Genomic DNA, 13,103 nt, shown 5'->3' with positions numbered 1-13,103 from the left:
TGTTTCTGTTTCCTGTGTCTGGATTAGCAGTGCAGGAGCAGGAAGCTGGAATGTTGACAGCTATCACCAGGCACTCCATCCTGTTCCCCCAGTTACCCATAATTCACCACTGCTGTTCTGGGGACCACTTTGGATTCAGGGATCAATGACTTTGCTGTGATTTTTAAAGTATATATTCATTTATTTATGGTTTCCTGTATTAAATTATTCAAGGTTCCCTCACTGCGAGACTTTCAGCAGCTGTGGCATATCTTACAGTCGATAGCAGAGATAGAGTGTCTGCATTGAATGGTTTTTATTTTTCCTCATGTTGTATTATGAAAACATTCATATCATCTGAAGAGAAGGCTCTCTTTATCATTCATGTTCTAATTGACACTGATTCCTGGAGCAATGATGTAAAAACCAGCACTATAACATCCAAAACAAACAAGAAAAAAACATATTCAGTTCTTTCAGAACCTGCATGTTTAATATGAAAGACCACAGATTAAGGTTCCAGTTATGCACACTGATAACAAATGTTGCTTCTTACCGAAGAGAGTCTATAAGCAATATGCAATAGATTCAGGTAGGAGGGGTTTTCTAAGGAGAAAGATTTCCTTTGTAGAATCCTGAGGGGGCATTTTCCCTGTAGAATTAGCAGGACGGGTTTTCTTTGTAGAATCATGGGGTGGAGTCCACGTCTGCCCATTTCTCCTCTCCCACCAAAGTTATGGTCACAGACAATAATCCACAGAAAAATGCATATACACATGTACATTGCGCACACACAGGCACGCACATTCACGCATTCACAATAGCAGCCCTTGCAAGAATTAAAGCCCTCTTTCACGTAATTGTGCTGATCTGGAGAGGGGAGGGTTGTACGGTTCACTGGAGATATGGCCATGTTTTTGTAGATGAGCCAATGAAGGTGGCAATCCTGCTCATGACAATGAGCTAAACATTACAGAGAAAAAAGAAAACAATTAGCTTTAAAAGTTAGAGCAAAACAAAGTGCGGGGGTTCATTTCATTAATATCCTCCATTGCTCTCCTCCTCGGTAAATGATCCACCTTCTAACAAAGGCAAAAAGCTGGAGGCAGACAATCTGTCACATCCAAGAGCTTCATTATGTACCCACTGTATTACGGCAGGCTCAAAACGCACTTCGGGAACAACAAGCTTTGCAAATAGAACCTGGACAAAGTGCAGCAAGTGCTATTTCAGATAATCATAGGCAGCTTTTAAATGAGCTTTTAATTATGCTGTCAAGATGTTTAATTTCATTGTTTCATTAAGCTCTCCATCCCTATTCTAATATTTTACCTGCACTCCGCACCCCCCGCACCCAATTCATTCACAGAGACACACACACGCACACACAAACCTTTCCAGCTCCTGCTGTAAATGGGAAAACATTTTCTACAGTGGTCTACAGTATTTGGGGCCATTTGATGAAAAAACCTATTACCTGAGTGGTGCTAATGAAAAAGCTAATTACTTTACTACCCTGTCACCTGGCAACAGCCATAGAATGGGATTAATGGTTGGCATTTATGTCTTTCAGTTTTATATGTATAGTACATATAATATATACAGTATATACTTTTTTTGGGGGGGGGGGGGGGGTTACAGAGCCAGATAAGGGTGATCAATAACTTGTGTCTAATGCAAAACTGTGTCAATCAGAGTTGATGCCCCCCCCCCCCCCCCATTCCGTCTTTGCTGGACCAGGCCTTGTTTACTTATCAATTGCGGTTTCATAGAAACAATATGAAAAAAAGCCTGGCTACATAGATGCAGAGCACAACACAGGTGATTAGCTCCATTTGTCCCCCGCCTTAGCAGTGAATGGCTCTGATTGGACGAGGAGCAGGAGGAGGAGCAAGCAGATGGATGGGGGGGTTGCTGGAAATCTGAACCAACGGGATGCCGGCCCAAGTTGCGCCAGAAAGTGGTGCACGTTCCTAAAATCTGGTCTGCTCTGTGTTGGTTGTTTTTGGCTGGCGTCCTTCACCCGGTCCCACTGTGAGCTGAGTGTTTCGGTTGTCCCATGCCCTGTTAAAAGTGATATATGAGTTGTGAGTGGACCGATGGCACGGTGGTGGGAGAAGATCGATACACAGCTGCGGCACGGCTCAGCTTCCCTCCCCTCTCCTCCTCATTTGCCTGCTTTTCCACAAAGAAGAACAGAATCCGCCCTTCAAGGGGAAGAGGGGCAGAGAGTAGGAGCTCTGTGTTCAGGGACAATCCTTCAGAGGTCTTCAAAAACCTTCTTTAAAGGAAAGCACAGCTTTTGAAAATGGATGCAGATCAATTTGCAAGTTTGTCTTGACAGGACCTACACTGGGAATATATTTTTTTGTTGTTTTTCATTTTGTACTGTTTTGAGTGTGACATAAATGGAAAAATACTCTTCCAGAAATTTCTTATCAGACACAACACTGGCTTAGTGTTATCGTGAAAGTGTCAGGCCCCTGTGCTTTTCTTATGAGAGTGAGGCATGGAGATATGTGGAGCACAGGTGTGTGGGGAACCAGGATGAAGCGATTGGATTTGACCCAAGCGACTCAAGTTAAACTTTATCTTAAATAATAGATATTTTTATTGTTGCTTTGTAAATTCCCAAATCACCTATGCAGCTATACATTGTAGTTACAGAAATGTATGGGGTTGAGTCTATAGCTGCAGTTTGATTAAGGGTTTAGGAAGTAAGGCATGATCGAGACTTGGGCAGAAATTGTGGCTGGATGTAGGATTAGAGCTGTGTTTTTAATGCACACCAGTACAAACTTCAACATCAAAATCATTTAGTTGCATAGTTGTTATATACTTGCATCTATAAATTATCAAAGTTATGTTTCTATGTTTTTATCACCTAAATTACATAAAACTCTGAAGATTTGAATTATGACTGCTTGTGCCTGGAAATTCAATCAAAAACACTGCTGTTTGAGTTTCAAATCAAATTGCATTCACTGTCATCAGCTTCTTCAAGAGAATTGCGGCCTTTGCTATCCCTGATGCCCCACTTTATGACCGTCACATGGCAGAATCTATTGTACCTAATGAGATGGGATCTTCCTCTCTGTAATGATTCCTACTGCACTCTCCCTGAACTTTTGCTTTTTAATACTTCAGTGCTGCGGCACAGACAGCTTGTTCCGTCCGTAAGGCTGTACTGTGCAGGGAAAGATGGAGATGAGTGAGAATAGGGGGAGGAGAATGGCGGAGAAGCACGGGCAAAATAATTAGCCCCTCGCAGGCCAGAGGGCAAAATAAAGTAAACCAAGAAGGCAGCTTTTACAGTACGTTATATCTATGCGCAGCAAGGACAAAACTCACAGACTCATTGGTCACACTGTTCTGTCATAGGTCATCGTGTGATATTTTGAAGAATTACTTCAAGGTCTTCAAAGACCTTTCACTGGTGCCTGTAAAGTGGCAACAAGTACCGACAAACGTGGCCAGCTGCACTAGGCCGGCCAGCTGCTGTTAGACTTTGCAGTCCATTTGCGGATATATCATCCACCTGTGAGGGCCTGCGGAGACCCATTCCGATGGCATCTAAAGCACTGCCTCGACATTTGCCTACCACAGATAAAGCCTTTCTTCTGTCTTCAGAAGCAGCGGCGCCCAGCAGCCGAGAGTGTGTGCCTCTGGTGGGGTGGTTGCTCTGTGGTAATGTACAGGATTAGCGCTGTAATCACCCAGTGTAGAGGTCAGAGCAGGGGCAAGCTGATCAATAGGAGACGGTGTTAGAGCGGGAAAGGGGGACCGGTGGGAGGAGGGGGCCACAGAGGGATCTGAGGTGGAGGAGGAGCCCATGCGTGACAGGACGAGGGTAGGGGGAGGACATTTTCTCAGGGAATACCTGCCAAGTAATGCATTTATAGGGGGTGAATTTCAATTATGGCCCAAGTCCTACTGAGCAGGTTCGTGAAAGGGCGCTGGAAGGAGGCTTTCGGAGGATTTACGTGTTTCTCTGTTTGACAACGCAAAGTGAAACTTTCGATGTAAAATTTTTAACCTGTTCTTTGTGGTCTCCAAATTGAAGATTGTGATGTACACATATTTATGCTTTGTCTGATCTAACCTCTGGAGAAATTAGAAGGAGAAAGACTCTCAGAGGAGGCAAAAATGAGCACTGGTATGACAGAAAAGGGGAGGAGCTTCTATTTTAGAGAAGTACCACAAAGATCCACTAGGGGCCTTCATATCTCCCTGGTTTTTGGGATAACAGGAAATACTTGACAAGCTGTCAGAATTTCCACGCAGGGATGAAGGCCTTGCAGCAAGAGGTGATGATCAAAAAACCAGCATGCCGTCTGCCCATCTTCTAATGAATGAAGTGTAGCACTCCAGCTGCATTTCTGGAAAGGTGAAAACTGAAAAATTATCAAATTTACTCTCAACATGCTTAGCATGTGATGTGTTTTATGTTATGGCATGCACATTTAAGCATCACAAATATTTTGTGTGCCACCTCTGTCCCTGGAGTCAGAACTGAAAGGGGGGACAGAACATTTGCAGGTTTGACAGAGAGTACAAAATCTTTGAGTAACAGAGGAGCACTTCTTCTCATTTTCCTGACCTGCTTGGCCTTGTCCTTTCATCCCCTGGCCTCTCTAGCCACTCCTGTGGGGTTGACACTGCTCAGCTATTCATCAGCATTAGTCGATGAGAGATGGAGAAATCAAGCCATGATTCCATAGAGCAGGCTGGCAAAAGTTTTTATTGAGTGTTTGTAGAGGTAACTCCACTCATTGCATATAGTGTCTTGAAATGATTTGCTGAAATCTTTAAAAAAAAAGACATCAGAGAGAGAGACAGAGAGACCCCCCCCGCCCAGCACCCACCCCTGGTTTGGTTCTGCTGTTCCCCTTCAGTGGTGCCTCGGTGCCTTCCCCCTAGGACTAGAATCCGCACATTGACTGATGAATGCAAATGACAGGAGTTTGTGAAGGGATTTCTTCAAACACCGTAGGTGGTGCAATTTGAATTCAGCATTATGTGTCTTGGACGGTTGTTCTGTGTTTGTTATTCTCACATTATTTAAATGCCGCACTTTTCCCGGGGACCCCAGCTGTGACAGATTAGCTGGTTTTGTTTTCAAAGCTGGAAGGCTGACTTTTCCAGTTTTACTGCTTCGTCGACCCTCTCTCTGAACCATTGTTCCAGCGCACGAGCTCCTTCGTCAAGGTGCTTGTTGTGTGCTGAGAAGGCAGTTTTATTATTTCTTAATGAAAGAAGATTTGGGGAGTAAAAGAGAGTGCGTTCCTTCCTTCTGGTTTATTGCCACTTTGCCAGCTTGCCAGCACCCTTTTAACTTGCGCTTCCTCTTCCTGCTTGGTTTACAGTCGGAAGGGTTTGCCAAATGATTTGAAGTTAGGCTTTTCCATAGGGGTTGTTTAAGTGAGATGAGCGGTCTTCTTCATCGTCCTTTTGTTGTAGGTTTTAAAATCTTCAATGAAATTGGCAGCCTGAATAAGATTTTTTACTAAATTATAATTTTTTTTTTTGCTGAATTACTGATTTACGATAAAAAAAGATTCTTTACCTTCTGCCTATGCCAGGTTTCTCTTCTCTTCCAGCCTGTCTCTTGTGGCTGAGGATATGAACCCATTTAGGATCTGACTAGTGCCCACAGAGAAGGAACAGCAGCTAAATTGAGGGCAGTTCATTCTGCAGTCAGATGCAGTTTGTTGGTGTCTCAGTGTCTGTCAAATGAGCAGTAATACGTCTCCTGCCCCCAGATGCATTTGCTGAATGTGCTGACAGAGTGTATTGAACATGTTTTTTCATATTATTACCAGGAGTATTTTTAAGGGGGTAATCGATCTTGGGGAGAATCCTCATTTTGACACTGCTGATTGTGTCCCAGATTGGCAGTCAGGGCTGTGACCGTTTGTGTTTGTTACCTGATGGCTGTGATACAGAGGTTTTTCCGTTTGAGGAACAGTGAGTTTAACCCATCTCACACTCTACCTTCAGCAAAAGGACACACAACTTTCACAATCAGCATCATAATTACCATCATTATCACTATCATCATTATCACCACCACCACCAACACCATCATCATCACCATCAACACCATCATCATCACCATCAACACCATCATCATTATCATCAACACCATCATCATCATCATCATCATCGTCATCATCATTACCATGTCCACCAGGAGCAGCATCAGCAGCGTGACCACAGTCAGCAGCATCATTCTCAGATTTCTCAGCACTGCAGTGAGAGGAGAGTGCAGTCTGGGGGGGATAAAATGCTTTAATGTGATTATTCTAATACTTCTTTTTCCACAGCCAAAGCGTGGTTCTCAAAAATGATACTGTCCCAGATCCCACCCTGGTCCCTCAGCACTCCCAAATTCTCCTCCTCCCTCACCTGCTTCCCCCCGCTTCAGCCGTCTGTCTGCCCTCTGTCTCCTCTCTTCAGTGGCAGCTGAAGCATCTCACCACCCTCCCTTGCTTTGTAGTTTGCTAAGCCAATCAGATGCAGTGCTCCGCTGAACTCCAGGTCATTATCTGGGCAGACCCAATGGACAAGAGAAAAAATACATTTTGTGGGAGCCATTCCTGACAGTAAAGCGGTATAAGATATTCTGAAGGTCATTCACATAGTCCCTATGCACACCCCTGCCCTCCCCCTCCCCCCACATACACTCTGCAGTTATCATTTCTTTTTGAAGCTGGGGGGACTGGCACAGAAGAGGACAGATCTGGTGCTCGTTATCACAGAGCCCAAAGAATAAAAAGGATCTTATTTTCTCATTGGACCATCAGAGGGATCTTTGTTTCTCCTTGGATCACAAAGAGGGTCTTACTCTCTTAAGGAACCATAAGAGGGGTTGCAGACTTTCAGTTGACTATCAGAGGAGTCTTAGTTTCTCATTTGGACCATCAGAGAGGTCTTAGTCTGTTAGTCTGTCATTGGGCCATTGAAATAATTTCAGTTGGAGAACACTGGCCTTTGGCCCTGCAGTGAGAAGAGATGAAAGGAGACATTTTCATGTATTTTGTCTTATGTGGCTTAGAGCAGGAGACATCTCTCATAATCACACCCCGCACCATTACACACCAGAACTGACCCACATCAATCCAAGGACCTGAAAATGATATTGGCAATAAGGACGGGGTAACGGAGGATGAACCGAGTCTACCATCCCGTGGAGCCCAGTGAGCAGAGCAGCCTCTGGGTCCGGGGAACCTCTTTGTCCTCCCCGCCTCTCTGGGTCGATCTGCGAGGCTCTGCTCTGCTGGAGGGCACGCTGCTGGCATTTCCCTCGGAACAGATGGCAGGGCCCGGGCAGGCACGTGGTGCACCTGGTCACCGAGGCGATCCCCAGGAATGCAGGGGGGGACAGATGGCTCTGGGTTTGAGTGGCTAACAAGGGGAGCTCCAGACCCCTCCCCCCACTGTCACAGAGGAAGAATGAGAAAAAGAGACAGAGGGAGATGTTCATTTTGGTAGTCTATATTGATCAGGTCCTGTATGACACAGACACCCATACAGGTGGCCTTTTCCCATCTATGACTGACGCATGTGACAGTTAAATGTATAAAACGTGCAAACACCATCCAGCAAGAAAACTAAACCAAATACCAACAATTCTGACACACGTGTGTTCCTTCTGAGGATGCACGTGGTCATTATTTAAAAATGATCTGTCACTACACATGAGAATGACACACAACACAGCGTTTCAGGTGTGTAAGGAAATTTCAGTTGCACGATTTATTATTCAATCATCTGTCTCTGCCCTGTATCCATGACATGCACTAATTCGCATCAACTGTCACCTCCGGTCGCCACAGGGACAGACAGAGAGAATCGTATCGGTGTGCCCGCTCATCATAACCAGGCACTCCATCCTGTGGACATAATGTTATTCCCCCACCCTCCTTAATCCCCAACAACCACCCCTGTCTATACAGGAGTTTCAAAGCCACTTTAGGGCATGCACATTTTTATTTTGTTCTTCATTTTTTGCAGTCAATCACTTCTTTTCTCCGCCCGAATGAAAAAAAAGAGTAGGTCTGTGTTTTCTTCAGAGGAGAGAGCAAGGGATTTGAAAAGGTGCTTTAAGCACCCTTTCTGCCGTGCTATCAATATGAATGAAGACAAAGGAAGACTGCAGCACAAAAGCTTCTTTTCGCATTAAAATGTTTTGTCAATTCATTGTTTTTTTTCCACAGCAATGTCTGTTGTCTGTTTCCAACTTTTTCCACTGTACAAGATTTTGACTCCGTCTTTGGATTTATTTATATATATTTATATAACCATTCTGACACCAGGAAGGCCAACTAAGAACCGTTTCTCATTTGCTATGATGTCTTGGCCAAGAGGTACAGAAAAGCTCAGTGGTACAGGACGTATAGGAAACAGATATGTACAAACTGGCAAATGACCATGACACTATACGCTAAAGACAATACACAAGTTATGTTCTACAGCAGATCAACAAGGACAAGACAGGATATTTGTGACCGATCTATAATCTTGAGTGCTGTTAAATAAATATATGTATAGGGGGTGCAAGAGACTGCCTTTTTCAGTCTATGTAGAACACTGAAAGCTGTTTACTCAGGTGGCCCTTTCATGCACTTCCCGTGGAATTTTTCCACACTTCCACTGGGTCTAAATATGCCAGATTACAGTGTCAGTGGAGCACTGATTGAGATTCCATTACAGAGTACAGACAGCACAATGAAGCCTTTGGTGGATCTTAATCATTAGACATAATTTTATCTCAATATTGTGCCTAATGGTTGCTAAATTTTCTCTGGTGCTAACTCTATTGTAAAGGCTTCAGTTTTGTGAATCTGACTGCGTCTTCTTTGGATCCTATTTTTTTTTTTTGCTGCAGAGTAAGTCAGTTCTGTGCAAAGGGCATCAGAAACAGGTAACCACTCTACTGTTCCACTGTGATGTTTCCTGGATTTGTTCATCTTATTATTTGAGTCAGCTGTATAAACCCATATGGATTATACCCTAGCCTCATTTCAAATGATCCTGTTTTGCCCCGTTGTCTCATAACAGTTCCCTCTTTGGGCAGATCAGACAATGCCGATGAGTCTGACTAAGGCCACTATCCTGGCCCTCAAGCTCCTTTCCATGTCTTATAACAAGAAGAAGCTATTGGCATCATCATTCACAGATGAACAAAGACCATGGTCATACAATCCAGAAAGTACAAATAGAAACATATTACCTCTGAGATGTGCTGTATTACTTTTATAGATAGTGTTGAAGATAATAAGCACCATATGCGGCATTAAGAGTGCACTGCGCGCAATGTGTGTCAAAAATCTTGTTCAGAATTATGAATGAGTGGGTAAGGCTGCCTGGGCCTTGCACAGAATTTTCAGGGTTACTGATGTTCTGGGAGAGCTTTGCGTATCAGTGATTACATCAATGCTGGGCACACGGAACAGAAGTTACAATGAGTACCCCATTTCAGAGACAAACTGTACTGGAGCTCATAATGCAGTCTGCAAGAGAAGCGTGCAAATGAAATTACCTTATTTTATCCACGTCTTAATATCCTAAAACGCACACATTGCATTACCTGGGCTGCTTTATCACCAGGAGTGAGAAAAGTAAAAAAGAAAGATCTGATCCAAAGCGCAATGAAATGACACTGACACATAAAGGCTCATACTGGAGGGTGTCAGGCCGCACTGGGGAAATTATGCTCACCAGGCAATACGGACTGAGAATTCAAAACTGCTGTACTGATACCTTCACATGACTACCGTGCTTTCTGGGACATGTTAAGAACACATTTATGTATCACAGTCGGGGTCAATTCCATTTCAGTTCAGGAAATGAACTAAAATTAAATTCATTAATTAAGAAATCCACACAGAACATGATGAACGATTTTCGGTTCATGAATTTAATTCCAGTTCATTGACTGAATTAAAATGGAACTGACCCCTGCTCTGTTATGTATTCAGTCCTTTGCAAGAAATGGATGGGCTTCTGATAAAAATGCATACACTCTTTCTCTAGTAAACCACATACTATGCACGTGGAATACAAGCCACTGTTTTTTAATCACCTTGTTTTGGAGATCGTCTCTTGGCGTCACTCCACACCTGGCCTTAAGACACGGCGGCCTGCTGGGTACTCAGTCATGCTAACGCATGACCTCTCACCTCTCTCTGCTGGCCAGCTCCTTCCCCCCCACCTGCATTGCTCACTCCCAGCCCGGGACCTTCGCTGAGAGAACGAGTTGTACACTCCATGGACGGCAGGGTGCCCCAGTGCCCCCCACCCCTATTTGAAGGTTCACCTCCTTTGACTGCACCTGGGCTCCGCCTAAGCCTCAAAGCGTTCCCTGTTTGCTGTTAGTTAGCATTGCAGACTTTCATGTTGTAACAGAAGGAGAATGTGTCAAATAATAATAATGAACACTTTCAGAATAAATAAATAAGGAATGTTACTACTGCAATAACTGCTAGGACAACTGACACAACTGCTACTAATAAATGTGTAAGTGTTGTGCAATGGTTTTGCCATAACATTACCCAGCGGTCCTGCTGGGACAGATAAAAGAAGAAATCTTCTGAATAACGAGGTATTATTATATGAATGATGGTTGTTATGAGGTTTAAGGCAATTATGATTATGCACTGTACTTTAGCGAGGTCTACGATCACCGTTAAACCGTTCGTATGCAATCTCTCTCTACTTGTTCGTCATCGTTCTCTACCTCTTTTTGTTACTGCAAAACAATGAGCCGCACTTTTTTTGCTAAGTATCGATATGCGACTTCATACGCAGACTACCAATTAAAGCCACCGGGAGAGAGAGAGAGAGAGAGAGAGAGAGAGAGAGAGAGAGAGAAAGTGTATGTGTGAGAGAGGGAGAGAGTCTGCAGTCTCACTCCACGCGTCGTTGTTAGGAGAAATGTGAACGCTCGACTGGCATATTTTGGAAATAAAGGAACAATTTCCCTTTTCCCATAAAGATCCAAACTGAAAGACACTGTCATTTTGACTGGAGCAACGGGCGCTCAATGGATGCAGCTTGAATAAATCCATTCTGTTCTGGAATCGTTATAGACCTTTTCCTCGGACGGAACCGAATAATATGGATCATGAACAATGACGACAAAACTATTCACTGCTTAAAACAAGTATTTATATGGAGTCTACACTAAAAATCAGCGAGGAAGGTAGGACTTCTTCCATTCGCAAGTGAAATAACAAAATTTCACAGACGAAAGACGGAAAGACTAACACTGACCTCTGGCAGATAAACTAAATTATCTAATTATTTTTTATTTTTCGTGTGAATTGTTTCAAATAAAATTCGCCAACCCCGCGGTCCGCGTGAGATGGTTCAGTCCAGTGGCAGAAGCGGGGTCTCGATGCATTGGGATTTTTCTCAGCGCCGACACAAAGTGATTCTTCCTTTCAAAACCATCTGATAAGGTGCTGGTCAAACACACTGCCATGCGAGCCGCTTTGAGTTGTGACAGAACGGGACTAGAACGGACACCATGCAGATGCATACGTAGCGGCGCGAGGAAACTTGACGGACTGGGGATTTTCGCACTAATGAAGGTTGGGGTACCAGCGCACAATTGGAGTCCGTTTCTCTTCTTATACATGGGATTGCTGGCTGCTTCGGCTGAGGGTAAGTTGCCCATGTTGATCCCGTTCCTGTTGACGGAGCAGTGGGAAAATGAGATGACAGCAACATTAATTTAGTCTCGAGACTCGTTGTGTCTGTTTTTACCTGTTAACGTCCGTAAAGTTGTACTCATTCAATTTAATTCAATTTAGGATGAATTTGTGAAATACTCCCCCTCCATCCCCCGTGTCATGACTATAGGGGCTCATTTTCATAATCAAATGTGTGCTTGAAGATGAAGGAGGAGGAGGAGGAGGAGGAGGCGGTGCTGGAGGGGGCGGATGGGGGGGGGGTGTCGCGTTTTAATAAAATGTTGAATTGACATATACTGCGCGGGATCGCCAAGGTAGTCTTTAGGAGATCAGAACGTATGCGACTTGTACGAAGCGGGAATGTGTGTGTGTGTGCCTGTGTGTGTTTTTGTCAGCACCCGATCGTGACTCATTTCCTTTTTTAAATTGCCGAGATCGGTTTAATTACCACCTATGCTCGTGTCCGGAGCCAGTATGGGCAGTAATATAACTTGACTGATGCTAAGTCGTACTGTGAGAATTCATGGAAATTATTCACGGAGGTCGGTAAAGGCTGACCGAAGTACCTTGAAGTGGCTGTAATGCATGATTCATGGGATGAGAATGCGGGGTCTAAGAAAAAAGTGTTCATTCCTTTACATTGTATTCCAGTCCCACGAGTAAGAGGGTTGAACGTGTTGAGCTGCTCTGACGGGTGTGAAATGAGAGGTGATTTAAATAAGACGCAGCAGATTCATGGTCAGCATGGAGAAGCTGATCAAATGTGTAGTATTAATTCAATTGGAAGCAAAGAAAAGAAACCTTTTTAAGTAGACATCTACTTATAATACATATACCCCGATATAGATTTACCCGGACATCTGTGTTTCTCTTAACTCCAGTCTGCAGTGCTCTTCTATACCGCTGCCATCCGCTCAGTTATTAAAATTGTATTAATAATCAGGTGCGCACTCCCGCTCACACCCCCCCCCCCCCTCCCCACTCCACCTTATCTCAAGACGAGTTGCATCGCTGCCGGCCGCTAATTTGTCGTCACAGTCAGTATCACACTATTTTGTCCAAAGACCAGAGTGCGTAGGAGTAGGAGCGCCTTATTTTCTCAGCGCTGTTGCTACACTTTTCACAGCACAAAGTGAGTCCACAGAAAACTGGAGCCCCCGGGGTTGGTGGGTTGCAGGGGGCGTTATACATGGGGGCGTCTTTGCCGTCAGGGATGGAGTGTGAAATTCTCCGTCCCTAAAAGGATGAAAAAGTCCGCCTGTGTGATGCTGTGCTGCCAAACCTTCTCGCTCCGCAACAACACTGCTCTTGTTCGCGTGAGGATGGCGGCCCGGGCCGCACTCGGAGAGAATCACGCCGGTCCCCAGAACAAAAAAAAAAAAAAAAAAAAACAGATTTAGTAGTAAAAGCAGATATTTAGACAGT

At 44.2% G+C, this 13,103-nt stretch overlaps 1 protein-coding gene across 1 annotated transcript in view; it reads left to right on the top strand.

Moving 5' to 3' along the window:
- The first annotated feature begins 11,373 nt into the window (after positions 1-11,373).
- Positions 11,374-13,103, top strand: part of LOC118786567 (CUB and sushi domain-containing protein 1-like) — a 159,322-nt gene continuing 157,592 nt past the window's right edge. Inside the window, exon 1 of the mRNA XM_036541696.1 lies at positions 11,374-11,649. Coding sequence (XP_036397589.1) covers positions 11,466-11,649 — 184 coding nt within the window. The 5' untranslated portion in view covers positions 11,374-11,465. The remainder of the gene's footprint in view (positions 11,650-13,103) is intronic.

This window comes from Megalops cyprinoides, chromosome 12 (genome assembly GCF_013368585.1).
Source record: "Megalops cyprinoides isolate fMegCyp1 chromosome 12, fMegCyp1.pri, whole genome shotgun sequence".
In the NCBI taxonomy this organism is placed as follows: domain Eukaryota; kingdom Metazoa; phylum Chordata; class Actinopteri; order Elopiformes; family Megalopidae; genus Megalops; species Megalops cyprinoides.
This window is presented reverse-complemented; position numbering and strand designations above follow the sequence as displayed.